The following is a 16,295-nucleotide window of genomic DNA, read 5'->3' as shown; positions in this document are numbered from 1 at the left end:
GAATAGGCTTTTAGAACACAATTAGTCAATTTACAGCCAACAAAAGACATAGTAAAAGTATTATTTTCAGAATGTAGAATAATGTAATATTTCCCAGTAATAGGACAAAATCGTGAGGTCAGTCCCATGAGGCTGATAAAGCACAGGCTTATTCCCCACACATCTTTTCTAGGAAATTGTGACATTTGTGCATTCCATCATCTGACAATGAGGAAAATGTTGTGATGCCTGGTATCCCTCAGCCTCTAGGCCAGTGGGTAAAGTTACTCGAATGCCATTTAAAGCATCTTTGCATGAGTCAAGATCTTTTCCCTGCAATGTAGTAGGAGATACTCTCAGATATTCAGCAGTGTTCCACTTTGAAAAGCATATGGAGATACCAGTTCCCAATCCTTGGTAATTAATTTCTCTACTAATAGTGAAATTTCCTCCAGGCATATCCATCAACTTAGTGTTGTTTACCACTACCACAAGTTCTGGGCCTTCCCATACCATTGGATGTAAAAAGGGGTGGATTAGAGGCATAGGCCCAATATAGCTTCCCTATCATCATTGTCAGGGCACCCTCCAAAATCATGATCCGCGTCATTCTTTGTCCCACGCTGGCAGTGAACACACTCCTTCAGCATCCTGCAGAAAAAACCACAAACATGCCCTCTTCCCCACACTCAGGGAGTTCCTTGAAATCTGAATTTTAAAATTTTAAAATAGGGAGCTCGAGAGATGGCTCAGCGGTTAAGAGAACTGACTGCTCTTCCAGAGGTCATGAGTTTAATTCCCAGCACCCACATGGTGGCTCACAACCATCTGTAACAGGATCCGATGCCCTCTTCTGGTGTGTGTCTGAAGACAGCTACAGTGTACTCATATAAATAAAATAAATAAATCTTAAAAAAATTTTAAAATAAAAGGCATGATTTAAATAATTTTGCAGTATACAGGAATATGATTTCCCCTTTTTTATTTTTTAAAGATATTGTTTTAAAGTTCCAAGGGCAATACATTGTTCTTGAGGATAATAAGGAATTGCAGTAATATGACTAATATTAAGTTGTTAACAAAACATCTCAAATGCCTGACTGCAATAACCAGTCCCATTATCTGTCTTAATCTGATTTGGAACACCCAGTATAGAAAAACAATGTAGGCAATGACTAATTTCATTTTTTAGTTGCTTCTCCTGTTAAAGCAGTTGCAACTAGAAAGCCTGAGAGGGTATCAATAGTCATATGTACATTTTTAAATTTTTCAAAATCAGAGTAACATCCATTTGCCATAATTGATTAGGTACAAGTCCACGAGGATAAACACCATTATGTGGTACATGAAAAAACTGAGGACACTGAGGATAAGTCTTTACCATTTGATGTGCATATTTTCTAGAAATAACAAATTGTCTCAAACTATTACTATTTTGATGCTGTAAAAAATGAGATTGTTTGGCTAATTGTACCTGTGTAAAGGCCATAATCTGCCTAGTATGCACACCTGCTGTGGCCTCATTAAGGGGTCTGGGCAATCTAGTGTGAGCTCTTAAATGTCCCATATCAGGAACAGTACATGCTTTTAAATTAAGCTGTATTTGTATGAATAACTGTAAAATTTGAGAATTAGCAATATCTTAAAAAGGTACAATTTCAAGCAATTGTAAGCCATGAGCTGTTTATTTTGCTCAGTCTAAAATTAAAAACCTTGATTTTTCAACATTTTAAAAGCAGTGGCTATAGTACATAATTCAATTATTTGTGAAGCAGGGGTAAAAGTCAAGAGAATAAACATGTGATCCAATTACATTTGTTTCTTTCCCATTAGATGAGCTGTCTCTAAATATAGTAAATGCATTCTCTATTGGCTGCATATGTAAATTTACAGGAAATACAAAAGTATGTATAGAGGCAAACGCTAACAACTTGTCTTTTGGATAATGATTATGAAATTTGTCTAAAAGTTGGCATATGTAATAGGCCAAATATCAGCATTCTGCAATAACCAATTTAATTCAAATTGCTATTTGAAATAAGGAATAAACTTTTCATCAGGTTCTTTCCCAAAATACTTTTGTGATTTTATCCTACAAGTCTGTATTAACATAGCAACCGCTTCATAATAGGGTGCTCAAACTTTATTTGGAGATGAAGAAAGATGAATCCATATTAATGGTCCCTTTTGTCAAAGGACTGCTGTGAAACAGCCAACAATTGGTCATAATCTATATAATGTATCTGTTGTTGGCTAATATCTTCCTCTACTTTCTGTAAAGCTATTCATTCCTCATTGGTTAATTGTCCAGGGGAAATTGGATTTGCATTCCTTGTGAAAAATAACAGAGTTTTAAGTTCTCCTATGGCAAACTTAAGGTGAGGTCTTAGCCAATTAACATTTCCTAAAAAGCTTTTGAAAATCATTTAAAATAAGTAAACTATCTTTTCTTATTTGAATTTTCTGTGCCACAATTTGTTCAAGATATGACTGATTGAAAAGGATATTGTCTTTGAATCTTTTCTTCCCCAAGATTTTAAAGCTCATTGTATCAGAACAAATGCTTGTAGAAAAACTCCTTCAAAGAGATCCGCTAATTAAATATCCATCTAATGAATAATATACACTGAAGAATTCAAAGCCCTAACCTCTTATGCTGAAACAAAAACTTTTTTTTTGACATAATGTAGGGCTATTGGCCATTCTTTGAGGCAAAACTTTCCAATTATATTGCTTCATAGGTTATTTAAAATTACAATCAGACACACTAAATGCAAACCTTTTACAATCATCAAGATGCAAAGGAAATCTATAATAATTTTATTCCTATTTTGGAACTGCAGCTGGAGTAGGTAAGGCAGGTTGTAATACCTCCATAAGTTCCCAGTTTCATTAACCTCTCATAAATCTTAAGTTTGAACTTTGTTTTGGATTAATGAAATAGTCAATCCCTTGGAGGTAAGTGAGTATATCAGCTCCAGTGTCTATTAATATTTCAAAACTTTTTCCTACAAGTAGTAATTTAAGGTTAGCTCTCTTCTTAGTAATATATTGGACCCAGTACACATCAGAGGAACCAAAGCAACCTTGTCCTCTCTCACTCTTAACAAATTTGGAGGGTAGCAGATGCAAGGAACTAAAATAAGTTGAGCAATTCTTTTGTTTGCAGGTACAGTTATAATGCCATGGGGAGAAGCAGCCATAATTTTTATTTCTCCTGTAGAGACATTATCTATAATTCCTGGGTAAATCTGTAGTCCTTTTATAATAATGCTGTTTTGGCCTAAAAAGTAACCCCCAGGTCCTTGGAGGCAAGGGCCCAAAAACTCCTGTAGGAAGTGTTTGAATTCCCATTTCTGGGGTTAGCACTGTGTAAGTGATAGAACTGAGGTCCAATTCTGCACTTCTTGGGGTTGCTCTGATAAGTTCAGAAATGGATTTCCCTAGCTAAGAAGCAGCTTCATGGCCCCATAAGCTGCTTGCTGTGGACGTCTGGGGGCCTGAGGCTGACCTCTCTGCTCATTTCCCAATAAGGGAAGGCCCTGATTATCTGTTTTAGATCTACACTCCCTGGCCCAATGATAACCCTTGTTGCACCAAGGACAAATTCCAGGGGAGTGATTCAGCTGCCTGTTGATGCCTCTACTTTTGGACAGTCTTTCCTAAAATGACCTATGCCCCCATACTTAAAACATTCTTTGTCACCTCTTTGTGAAAACATAGTTTGTACTATAGTCTCCTGCAAGGCAGCAGCCACAGCCAGACCCTGTTTGATGTTAGATAAACTCCCACTGAGATCTCCTTTCCAATCTTGGGGGATTAAATTTGCTTCTACCCTTGTATCCAATAAAGCTTGTGCAAAAGGGACAGTAGGCTGGTATTATGCTACAGCTGTTTTTAACTCTTTTATCACTCTTGCAATAATCTCCACTTGCTTGATTTTTTTCTTAATACAGGTGAGTTAAAAATCTTGAGCCTGTGATTAAATTGTAAACTGTAGCTAATGGAACATTGGCAGTATAACTATATTTTTAAGTTTCTTTTGCAATATTTGAGCATAACCATAATTTTGGAAAGCAAAACCCAGTTTTAAACAATCTATTCTCTTTAAAATCAATACCAAGAGCATTACTTTCAAGGTTGGCTCATGCCATATGTTGTTATTTAGAAAGACTCCAACCATGAGTTACCAGTTTTAAGCTATGTTACAAATTTTTAATCATACCCAATAACTTATAAGCCAATACTCTATAACCAAGACATGCAGAACATATTTATATTTTTAAAACCAATTAGAAACAAAAAATGAAGTGGCTACACACATCTTACATATTTAGACCAAACTTTTCTTACTTTTTCTAGCTGTAATTTCAAGAGAAAAAGCACCTTGTCACTTGCTGAACCCAATAAACACAATTACAGAGATTTTTCTAAGAAAAAAAACAGTTATCAGCTTCCTTACCAAGTATGTGGAGAAGCTGCTTGCCCCTTTAAGAGCAGCTTGTGTAGATAGCCCCTAGCAGGGCTTTTCCAGCTGTGCTTGACAGCCAGCAACAGTGCAGGGTAACATATCAGTTTCTGCTGTGCAAATTGAGACTGACTTTTAAACAAGTTAAACTAAATCAAGGGGTGGATAGCCAGCAGATAAAGGTGGGTTTTTTTGTTGTTGGGTTTTTTTTTTTTTTTTTTTTTACCATTTTTCTTATTTCAACATGGAAGGAACACAGAACAACAATCATTCAAATAACGAAGCAAAAACACAGACTTAACATAAAACAGTCAGTTTTGACAGACATGGACAGATTGGTGCGCCAAAGACAGACAATAGACAGAGAGGAAAGAGAACTAAATGTCCCAAAAGGATCCCAGATATCCTGCCTAAGAGACCCAGAACCAGAACTAAGGATATCTCCAGTAGGAGCCAGAGAGGGAACAGGGTGTCTCCTGACTTGCTCTTGTCTCTAGGAGAACTCTCATATATAGCTTATATCCATTTTCCTTCTCTTTTGCTAAAGCATCCTGGACAGGTGACAACTACTTTTCTGTAACCACTTTTCTCTCTGTCATATTCAAGGTCTAACTCTTCATCTCCTTCTTCTTCTGGGAATTCTGCCAGAGAAAGGAAAGGAGGCACATTGGCAGCTACTGATAGTTGCTCCCCAGTGCCCTGTTTTTTTTTTGTTTTTTTGTTTTTTTTTAACTTCCCCAATTCCCCCTCAAATTGTCTAATTAATTTTTTCATTTATATATTTACCATTCCTACTTCTGGGAAACAAGCACCACACACATCTACTTGAGCTAAGGATTTTTCTAACTTCTGTTTTTTAAACCCTGCTCCTCTTGCCTGAAGCAGCTCTTTTAGGCTGCAGACGAAGGCCTGTTTTGAATTCCCCTGCACCATTGTGCTGTCACCCCTAGGTAAAGTCGGTGTCAGCCTAGCTAGTATCCTTTTTCATTGCACTTATAACAACAGCCTCCAAGAGATAAACATTATAACTACTAGCACTAACATTAATGCTATTTGTTGCTTAGTGTGCAGGATACTGTTACTTTTCCTGTTTTCTGTGGAGCTCCACCCAAGACAGCATTTCTCAGCAGGTCCCCTGTTTTCAGGCCCCATATTGGATGTCATCTGTAGCCATCCAGCAGCCACAGAGAACTGGGTTTACCTGAAAATGGGAGGGGTGGGAGGGAGGGGGCCAGGAAATAAAAAAGGCAGGGGGTGGAGAAAAGAAAAGAATGAAGCCAAGATAAAGTTCTGAACAAGGCTCCAAGTTTAATGTTCAGCTCTGCATTTATAAAGGGAAAAACCACAAAACTCATCCCCTGCTACAGCTAGAGTATGTTCCCATGAGGACCTGCAGCTGCAGCCAAGGCAGATGTCTCTGTCCAGGTTGATAAGAGCTGTCCTGGCAAATGTTCAAGGCCTGCTTAGACTGCTCAAGTCTGGAAAGGGCCTGCTAGGAAGGCTACAACATCCTAGAACCACAGCCAATTTCTAAGATAAGAGGATGTGACGAGTGCAGGGTGAGGCTGGAGTTGGGTCAGTACCATCACCATCAGCACCCTGGTGTCACCATCAGCACCCTGGTGGCAAGGACTTATATAAGCTTCCCCTCCTGGACTACTTTCTCTACATGTCTTCAGAAGCGCTCCTTTCAAGGTGCTTTCTCTGGAATTTACAAGGCAGCATGTTACATTTTACATTTGTTACATGTTATATTTGTAAGATTCCTGAGAGATCTACTTATCTGGGAAAACATGGGAAAGACAGCAACCGTTGCTACTTTAGTTCTTGTCATCTAGGGCTATGTGCAGTGAGCATATTTCTGTGGAAGGTAGATGTGAATGAGAGAGCCAACAAAGGACCAGGTCATACATGTGCTATGACTCTTACAACTATCTGTCAATTGCATAAGTCACTCCTCCTTTAGAGACATGAATGGAAGAATTCTGAGGGGAAAGGTCAAGTTCTCTCCTCAAAATAGCTGATTTAGGTCCTAAGCTCATACAATTTGAGCAGTTCTTCCTGAAGAAAAGAATAATAAGATTAGAAGCATAAAAGTCAGTAGAAGGCCAGCAAGATTCCTGAGCCAGTACAGGAACTGAGATGCAGGCTGCCTGGCTGTAAGTAGTCCTCATGTGTTATTTACAAGGCGATACTTATTTCTCTGTGTACATCAGCTAGGTTACTCTGTACCACCGTGATTCAACTTGGAAGCAAAGCAACTGGAGCTTTGTGATAAGGAGTCATAGGCTTTGTAATAAGGTTGCAGTAATAAGGAGGAGAGTGGCCCATGGAAATATGGAGTCCAGCTGTCAGGCAGGCTTGGGGATTGGTTTATCTAACATCCTAACAATGCCACCGATGACCCAGTTTCTTTTAACCTTTCCACTGTGTTGTCCACTGTTATCTACTTCATCTTAGGTGGCTCCCTTCAGGTTTGTGTCATGACTGCCAACAGCATTGGACTATAAACTTCCTCTTGTCTGTCCAAACAGAGAAAGCAACTGCTTTGACTATACACCACAAGCCCTGGGCTTCAAATCACAGCTTGTTTGATACAAGTATCTGAGTTAAGACCTAAGCCAGGTACTTCAGCAAGAAGAGCAGAGTAATCCCAAAGGTCAGTAATGGCCCACTGTAAGGTTAGGTCTCATTCACATCCAGTAGATGTTACATGACAGGACTGGAACTGAGATCCGTGAAACATGGTCAATAGAAGCCGAAGAGAAGACTCCTCACGCTTGTATTGAGTGCTCAGTCTTTATTGAGAGAGTACATTTATTACAAATGCACTAGAAGCAATTTGCTGAAGCATCAAGTAGCTAGTTAAAATCACTTATGTAAAGTACAGTGTTATGCAAAGTTAGGATAGTTTAGTTATTGTAGGATTCAAGTTGAAAGAGCCTTCAGGACTAGGGGTGTAGTTCAATGGCCTATGTTTAAAATGTACGAGGCTCTAGCACACATGAAAAAATAAGTGAGTAATAACCCGGTCAAAAGTATATCTCATTTAAGAAAAAGTAAAATAGGACAGGATGGTTTTTGAAATGGTATTTCAAATATAACTTATATGAGTTGTCATTGATTCAATATAGCTTCACAGTGTTTCTCAAAGAAATAAAGATTTAGTAAAAAAAATACTTTAATTAAAATTAAATATTAATTTATCTGAGATCATGACAGAAAGTCTCACAGGCTTACTACAAAGCTATAGTCCTGAAGATTTTGGATTACAGGTGTGTAAAACATACCCAATTCCTCTAAACTTTTTTGCTTTTAGAAATATATACTTAAATGTGGTAAATTATTCTGTTAAACATTTATTTTTCAAACTGAAATATTATCTCCATATTTCTTACCTTCTACTACAAGCTGTTGTACTTAATCCTTATTAAATCAAGTCATACTTTCGAATACATGGTATATTTAAGGTGGTTACAATTATTTTAAATCAATGCTCCACCTGAGGAACACGGGAACTTTCACTAGGCGATTCAGCAGTCTGTGGCTTGTCAAGAACAAGAACGTCAGCTATCTAGATAAACCATTTCAATACTTCTGCTTACTTCCAAATACTAAACAGCTTATCCAATCCTCAAACTTGGTATGTCTTTGGAGAATTTAAATCACCCTTTTCTATACACATAATCATTCACAAATACATTTAAATATCATCTCTCTAAATATATCAATATGCTTAAACCCCTATAAAGTTTTCTATAACCACACATCTTGATTTGACTTTCTGTATACTTTTAGCATTGGTAATTGAGTAGATTTAAAAAAAAAATGGCTAAACCCCTGTAATATTAGCAACTTGAAAGACTGAGTAAATTCAGCCTTGCTTGCCTCAAAACATAAGAAGAAAGCGCTCGATCTCTCTCCCTCCCTCCCCCTCCTCTCTCTCTCTCTCTCTCTCTCTCTCTCTCTCTCTCTCTCTCTCTCTCTCTCTCTCACACACACACACACACACACACACACACTTACAGTCTTTTGCTTGCTATTTTACAACCTAGTGTTTGCTATTTCCCATCTGGTAAGTTTCATAAGGGAAGACCTTTGTGTCTTTTTGTTGCTTCCTCAAACCCTGCTGTCAGAGCCCTGGTATGTTCTGTTTTGTTTTATTTTGGAGATGAAATCTTGCTATTTGGTCTAGGCATGTTTGAAACCTCAGAGTCAGTGACTGAAGATAGCTCTCTGCCTCAGGTCCCTGAATACCACAGTCCTCAGTGTCCCCATTTCAAAAAGTAAGTATTTTCTGATCTTGCTTACCTAAGTAAGATTCTTAGTGTTTCTTAACCTGTGCTGTGTTTCAACATCTAAACTTCCTCAAAAAAAAAAAAAAAAAAAACTTATTTGTCATCTGCCTCCAAATTTAAGTGGTTTTACAGCAAAAAGGAGAAATACTCGGATCCCCAGCACAGGGGTGGGGTGAGGATCAAATGAATTTAAAGAAACATTAAAAAAAAAAAAAAAAAAAAAGCCCCCAAACTTCTTGAGATGTCCGTCATCGAAGCAGAAAATGTAAATCCAGAAGGCAATTTTTCCTGTTGGATTCTAGGTCACTCACTCTATTATGGAAAGTCTTGTCCAAGGATGGTGTGAAAGCCAAGCAAGTATTACACTTCTATCTGCTTTTCAAAGTAAACTATGAAGGTACCAAGTACCTGTCCTAGGTTTAGGTCAGCTAGACCAACCTGATTTCTCATGAGCTAAAGAAAAACAGGAGTTGAGTAATGCGACAAATACATCGATGAAGGTCCCACCCCTTCAATCTCTCCAACCCCGGACATAACAGCAAGAAATTAAAGTCTAAATCCTAGAATTTAGCAGTGCTTTATTTTAAGTACCTAGAGTACCGGCGAGATGAAACTTCCAGGTCCTGGCTCTGCCACTTGTCCACTCTGGTAATGATCCCTCGGGCAGGATGGATGGATTAGGTGACTCATTTGGGGCCAGCCTTCCCTAGAAGGCAAACTGGGTCTGACGTTATGCTCTGAGACTCTGTCCTTTTGGTGGGCTTAGGAACCTCGACGCCTAGAAGCCAGCCTCTCCCGAGCCAGTGGGTGTTGGGCCCCAGGAATCCTGGGCACCTTCCTCTAGTCGGGGATGCGGTGGGGGGCGGGGAGGGACCAGGCTTCAAGCGAGCGAAAGGCAGGAGGAAAGGTGGAAGCCCCGCCCCGGGGTGCGGCTAAGGCTGGACGAAACCACTGCCTGGCGTGCTGGGGGCACAGCCCCTCTTGGCCCTGGGCGCGGTCTCCGCTCTAGGGACTCGGCCCAGCGCCTCCATCTCTGGAGTGTCCCCTGCCGTGTATGGTGTGGCCCGGGGTCACTGGTCACGCGTCGGGGGGGCGCGGCCTGCTCCGGGCGGAGATGGTCCCTGCTGCAGCTGCTCCTGGAGTCCCTCAGAGCGGCGCTTGCAGCTGGGAAGATGCTGGGTCAAAGTCTCCTCACCTGGGTCCTGGCCGCGGCTGTCACCTGCGCCCAGGCACAGGAAGTGCCGCCGGTGGGTGAGCTCCAGTCGAGGCACAGATGGGGGTGCAGGTGCAGGCGCGGGCTCAGGGGAAGTTGGGCTCAGCTGTGGCGGGGTGGGCAAGGGACACCTGCTCGCGGGCTACATCTTCCGGGGCACTCTGGTTCGTATCCTCGGAGTATGGGTGCAAACGCGCCTCGTGAGCCCCGGGCGAAGTCGCTTTGGTGCTGTATGGACCGAGTACACATTTTAGAAAAGTTCTAGCCTTCATGAACGCCCGGGTTGGATTCACGCATTCTCCAGTCTTGGTGTTAATATTTGAACTACCAGCTACTGTAGGGGGAACTCTCCAGAGAAAAAGCTAACATGGTGGCTGTGGCATATTCTGCCTGGTTACCTAGTGCTTTCTCCTGAAGAAATCATCGCAGGAAGTTATGGGTCACATGCAGTCTTAACCCAGACGATGTGAACCTCCTCTACCCCCCCCCCCCCCGAAGGCTGTGCTGGCTGTGGCCTTCACGCCCTGGTATGGAATGCCTGTCTGTCCCGTGGTGCTGCGCGACTAAGTCACAAGGCCACAGACTTTATCGACAAGAGACAGTGAGGGACTAACATGACTCTTGTATTTAGTAGAAGAGGAAGTAACCCTGGAGTGAAAAATGTAGCCAGAGGTCACAACGTTGTTCACAGAAACGTTTCTAAGTTCAGCCTCTTGGCCACAGCCTGACAGCGACATTTCATAGATGGATTCTATAAAGGCTATAGCGTTGAAGACTGTTTGTTTTGTTGCCAGATTTGATAACTAGGAACCTGGATGCACCGTCCCTGAGCCTGCTGAAAAGAGGCGAGACATTGCGAATGCGAGCAGTAGGAGTTTCTTTAATTATTTTATTCCTAGAAGGAGAAATGCTTTTTGAATTTGTCTTTAAAAAGGCAGGACATTATCCAGCCACTAGAATAGATACTTAGTAGATAAAGGTAGAATGCACAGCAGGGCAGTGGTGGCACATGCCTTTAACCCCAGCACTTGGGAGGTAGAGGTAGGCGGATGTTCCAGGACAGCAATGGATACACAGAGAAACCCTGTCTCAAAAACACAACACGACAAAACAAAACAGAGTAGAATGCAGAATGGCGTACAGAGTAATTTCAGTGACCAAAACCCACATAGTATGCACAAAAGATTGAAAGAGCATAAGGAAAAACAAAGCGTTTGCTCTAGTGTAGAGAATTGATTTACCAAACTGAGTTGGGATTGTAAGAATTGTTGAAGAATTTCGTATTTTGATAGTCTGTGCCTTTTGTCCAAAGATTACAAAAGGACCCATAATGGTTGAGCAAATTAGGTCTAGTGTTTGATGTCAGAGACTGATACAAATCTTTGCAACCATGGGCTAAATAACAACAAATTCAAAACAAAATAATTGTTGGGGAATTTGAACTTAATCCGGGATTTGTTGGAGAGTAATTTTAGAAGCTGGAGCAATTCCTAGATAACAGGTAGCATAGTTTGACTTAGCAGAAGATGGGTGTCTTGTGTTTTGAGTTACACAGTACTCTTTTTCAGTGTGTAGACAAAATCATGATATAAGCTTGCTTTGTCTCATTTTAATGTCTCTGAGGAACTTAATTCCTGTTTGTGTCCAAAAGCAGAACACAAATCCCTGGGGTCCTATAGATCCTATAGGTCCTATAGGCATTAATGTGCAGCTGTGAACTCAGAGCAGTTTCAGGGAGTAAGAGTAGTTTTTGTTTGTTCGTTTGTTTGCTTTTATTTCTCAATACTTTGCTTTTAAACAAAGATATCTTGTTGTTTGTTTCTTTGTGGTATTTTTTTTCAGTGCTATAGAACCTTAAACATACTGGGCAAAGGCCTAACACTGAATTATATCACTAGCCCAAGCAAAATATTTCATTGTTTTCAAAATATGAAAAATTAATAACCCTTCACTTGTTTTAATAATTTTTACTCAGAACAATGAATAGCAGAATTTAGTCAGTCTACTGATATCTGATTGGAAAAAATGTTTGCATAGGTCTTAAGTGAAATGAGAAAAAAAAAGAGTAAAATAAAAATAGTAACTTTCCTTATATTTTCATTTTATGGCCATTTTATTGTCATTGAACTTTTCTCTCATTAAAAATGACAAAGTCAGGTGTTACATGGAAGGGATTTATTTTGTTTTAAAATCTTCACTTACAAAATAAAAACTGAGACCCTTTTTGTGTGGAGGCAGTGTTAAAATTTCTTCAAGTGATCTTGAAGATATTGGACCAAGTTTTCCAAAGGCCCTTTAAGAGCTGCCTGGAAGCCTGGTGACCTTATTCTCTGACAGAATGGAAGGCAGTTATTGGGGGGGGTGGGGTGGGGATTATTGACTTGTTTGTTTGTTTGGGTTTTTTTTTAGCTTGAACTATTATATGAATCATAAACTAAACTATGTGTAGCTTTGTGGTAACTAAACATATTTCAAAGTGACCTTTGATAAGTGTGGATAAGGACAAGTTTTAAATGACAAATGAGTTCTTTGGTCTGAAACATTGACTGGGTTTTTTAGTTTTATGTTGGAGGCTTTTTTCAGTATAGGTAATTGAAGGTTATCCTAAGTTACTCTTCACTGCCCCATCTATGATGAGTCCATTAGGGTATGCTGTGTAGAGAACAGATAGCTAGGAGAGAAAAGTCCAGAGAATGAGCCAGGATATTGGGGTCTAGGCGTATGAGAATCTTTGAAGCCATTGGAGCGGACAAGCTCTTCTATGAAAAGTATCAATGAGAAGATGAGAAGGAGCCAACAGCTAAGTGAGTTTCCTGTGTATGTGCCAAGAAAAGAAGAGCCCAGCAAAGTTAATGCCACAGCCCAAACGGGCAAGTTCCTGTGGCAGGACAGGCAAGGAAGGGAAGCAGATGGTTACTTGTTTGAAATACCATTGGGAGTGGAGTGTCCGTTCTGTTGGTGACTGGAAGCTACTGTCTATTGTAGGTGGTACAGGGACAGAAAAGGTGACGCAGCAGGATGAGGAGTGACTGGAAGGAAAGGACCTGCAGCGAGAGAAAGGACTGCTCTCAGTTAATGGACCCGAGCAGGCCCAGAACGTGTGTGACTGGGAACATATGACTGAGTGATGAATCGCTAAAACCAGCTGATTGTCAGCTCCAGATGTGTGTGGTGAAATTGTTGGCATTAGCAGTGACTTTCACAAAGCTTTCGTTAATCTCATAAGTCATAGATGATTTTGTCCATGTTGCTGAACTACAAAGGAAAGAATACACAGGCATAATCTGTCCTTTTAACTAAGTGCCCGTGCCAGAGTCCTTCCCAAATACTGGCATTGAGTCAGCCAACAAGATAAACTAGGCTGCTGTCCTCTTGGGTGGTTGATTCACCTATCTATTTAAATATCAATAGCTCACTAGTGTGCATGTAGTTAAAGACCAGAAGACATGAGAGCAACCCTGTCTTCATCTGGATTGCGTTTGTGAGAAACATGCCCTTATCTTCTAAGTGTCCATCATGTAGCCCTGCCTGGCCTCCAACTTGAGATCCTTCTTCTAACAGTCTTCCTGGTACTCGGCTTACAGGCACACACTACGGAGTCAGATTTAAAATTTTGTGTAAATTATTAGAATCATACATTTCATTGAGAGTCTCACTACTTTTGTAGGATTCAAATATTTAAAGGGCAACGTTTGCTACGGTTTAAGAATGTGTAGCGTTCACCGATTCCTTCATGAAACAATTTTCACTTGGTATGTTATTTGTATTTTTTTAAACCATTTTAAAAATCTTAATTATTCTATGTGTGTGTGAGGAGAAGGTCAGAGGGGTATCAGATCACCTAGAACTGGAGTCACAGGCATCTGTGAGCTGCCTGGTTGTGAATACTGAGGATCAAACTGAGGTCCTCTGCAAGAACAGTGTGTGCTCTTAACTATCAACGACTGAGCCATCTCTCCTGCCCTGCTATGTTATTTTTATACGTGTGTTATATTCAGTAACTAAACGTTTCCTAATGAGTATGAAGGACATAAAGACTGATCATTTCCAGTAGATTCAAGTTCTATCAAATAAGAAGAAATCTTGAAAAGCCATTTCTAAGCTGAGGCAAGAAACTGCACAGCCAGCTGGACGCTTGGTGGACGTTTTTCCTTTCTTTTTTTCCCCCCAATTTAAAAAGCATTGAAACATTGTTTTTCTTTGCCTTAGATAGCAACTTAAAAAGGGTCTTTCTGGAGGTGGGGATGGGGAGAAGTGATACATTAAGATCTATCCCCCACCACCACCCCACCACCCCCGAAATAAGGTCTCTTTGCATAGCCCTGGCTGTCTTAGAACTCGATTTATGGGTCTAAACCACCAGCCTGGGAGCACATAGGGAAGGATCCATGGCTCCAGCTATGTATGTAGGGGAGGACGCCCTTGTTGGGCATAGGTGGGAGAGGAGGTCCTTGGTCCTGTGAAAGCTGGACACCCCGGTGTGGGGGAATTTGAGGGTGGGTAGGTGGGAGTGGGTGGGTGGGTTAGGGCACATTCTCATAGAAGCAGGAGGAGGGGGGATGGGATGGGGGTTTCTGGGTGGGGAAAAATGGGGAAAGGCAATAACATCTGCAATGTAAATAAAATATCCAATTAAAAAAACAAACAAAACCAAAAAACAAAAACAAACAAACAAACAAACCAAAACAACAACAACAAAAGAACTCGCTTTATAGAGGAGGCTGGCTTTGAACTCAGAGATCCACCTCCCAAGCGCTAGTATTAAAGCCATGAGCCACTACCTGGCTTGGGAATCTAAATTTCATTTTTTTCTCCCTGTGACAAGGTAGCATAATATAATGACAGACTACTTATACTCTACTTGCCAATCATCTATTTAACATTTCCCGCCCTGATAAGCTTGTGTGTTATTAAAACCATCCCTAGTTAAATTTGGGAATAGTCAGAGACCTTAAACAGCAAATGAGATGATTACGGTTCTGTGTCAGTGCTGGGCACAAGTCTTAAGAGTGGTGTGCCCTTAAAGAAGCCTGCCTTGAGGCTGAGGAACTGCCTCTGTTTTCATCCTAGTCCCGGAAGTAGCCTTCTGTTCAAATGACTTCCAGGTGGGGCCTTGTGAGGGACTGAGATACCAAGGTCTGTGGCTGGTGCCTTCACTTTCTTTTTTTTTTTTTTTTAAACTTTTGTTCCTGTTTTATTCTTACGGCCATACTCTAGCTTCCCTTCAAGTTGTATAAATCTTTGGCTCTCTGTCTTGGGAGCCAGATTGTATGTTATTTTCATGGTGATTTCAGCAGCCCACATTACTGTAGTCTCAGCTGTGACTCCCACATGTAAGACGGCCAGGTTGCTTTTCAGTTCTTACCACTTGGACAGGTCACCTTATTTTCTAAACACCGGACTGAGCACGTTCAGTTTCTCTCACAGGTGTCCAATAAGAGATTGTGTGTGTGTGTAGTTTGGTTTTATTTCAGCTTAGGACCCTATGTCACGCAAATGTAATGAGGAAGTGACCGAAGTCATTATGTTTTTATTATTTACTTAATTGAGTCTGGATACTGAGGAAAGATCTGAACTCTATGCAGATGATTCTGTTAAGGATCAAAGTGAAGCAGTGTGTGCACACGCACGCGTGTGGAGTCCAAAGGTTAACGTTATGCCTCACCTATTGTTTTCACCGTCCTTAAGACAAACTGTTCCCTGAGCCTTTTGGCCGTGTTGGCCAGGAAGCCCTCAGGTATGTACTCTTCCTATGAACTGTTGGCCTTGAGATAACAGATGTGTGTCACCATGCCTGTTTCTCTTGGTGTGAGCTGGAGATTCAAACCCAGCTCTCAAGCCTGAGCCGCAAGCACTTTCACCAAGCCACCCCCCCACCCCCAATCCCTAAAGCACAGCTTTTATGGTTGTCCCATAGGAAACTGAGTGGGTGAAGCCTTGGACTCTGATTCTGTCCATCACTGATGGGGCTCAGCCCAGCACTCGGAACGTTTCCATACAAGTCCCAGTAACTTGAAACTGAGCAAAAGGACAGAACGGGGATGTTTGCATATCAAGTCATACTTTTTAATATGTATTTCTATTTATGTGTATATGCCATACAAGTGAGGATGCCCTCAGAGCCCAGAAGAGGGTCTTAGACACCCTGGAGGCTCAGCTACAGGTGGTTGTGAGTCACCTAACATGGGTTCAGGGAAGTAAAGTTGGGTCTTCTACAGGAGCATTGTGCACGAGTAACTCCCAAGGTATCCAGTTCTCAGGTCCTAGTGTAATCCTAACCAAGTTTGGATAGTTAGAACAAACTTATGTTGTTCATGTTAATAGAAGTAAGCATTGC

General features: G+C 40.8%; 1 protein-coding gene across 3 annotated transcripts in view; it reads left to right on the top strand.

Moving 5' to 3' along the window:
• Positions 1 to 9,633: 9,633 nt before the first annotated feature.
• Positions 9,634 to 16,295, top strand: part of Asah1 (N-acylsphingosine amidohydrolase 1) — a 31,502-nt gene continuing 24,840 nt past the window's right edge. Inside the window, exons 1-2 of one of the 3 annotated variants that reach the window (XM_076914056.1) lie at positions 9,853 to 9,992; positions 13,626 to 13,710. Coding sequence is in view for 2 of the 3 variants with exons in the window: in XM_034520254.2 (XP_034376145.1) it covers positions 9,918 to 9,992 (75 nt within the window). In the remaining variant the exon portion in view is untranslated. Of the gene's footprint in view, positions 10,031 to 13,625; positions 13,711 to 16,295 lie in introns of all 3 variants that reach the window. The other 2 variants (XM_034520254.2, XM_034520255.2) reach the window with 2 other exon arrangements.

Source organism: Arvicanthis niloticus, chromosome 16, assembly GCF_011762505.2.
Source record: "Arvicanthis niloticus isolate mArvNil1 chromosome 16, mArvNil1.pat.X, whole genome shotgun sequence".
Taxonomy (NCBI): domain Eukaryota; kingdom Metazoa; phylum Chordata; class Mammalia; order Rodentia; family Muridae; genus Arvicanthis; species Arvicanthis niloticus.
The sequence above is the reverse complement of the archived record's forward strand: the minus strand, read 5'-3'. Positions and strand labels throughout refer to the sequence as shown.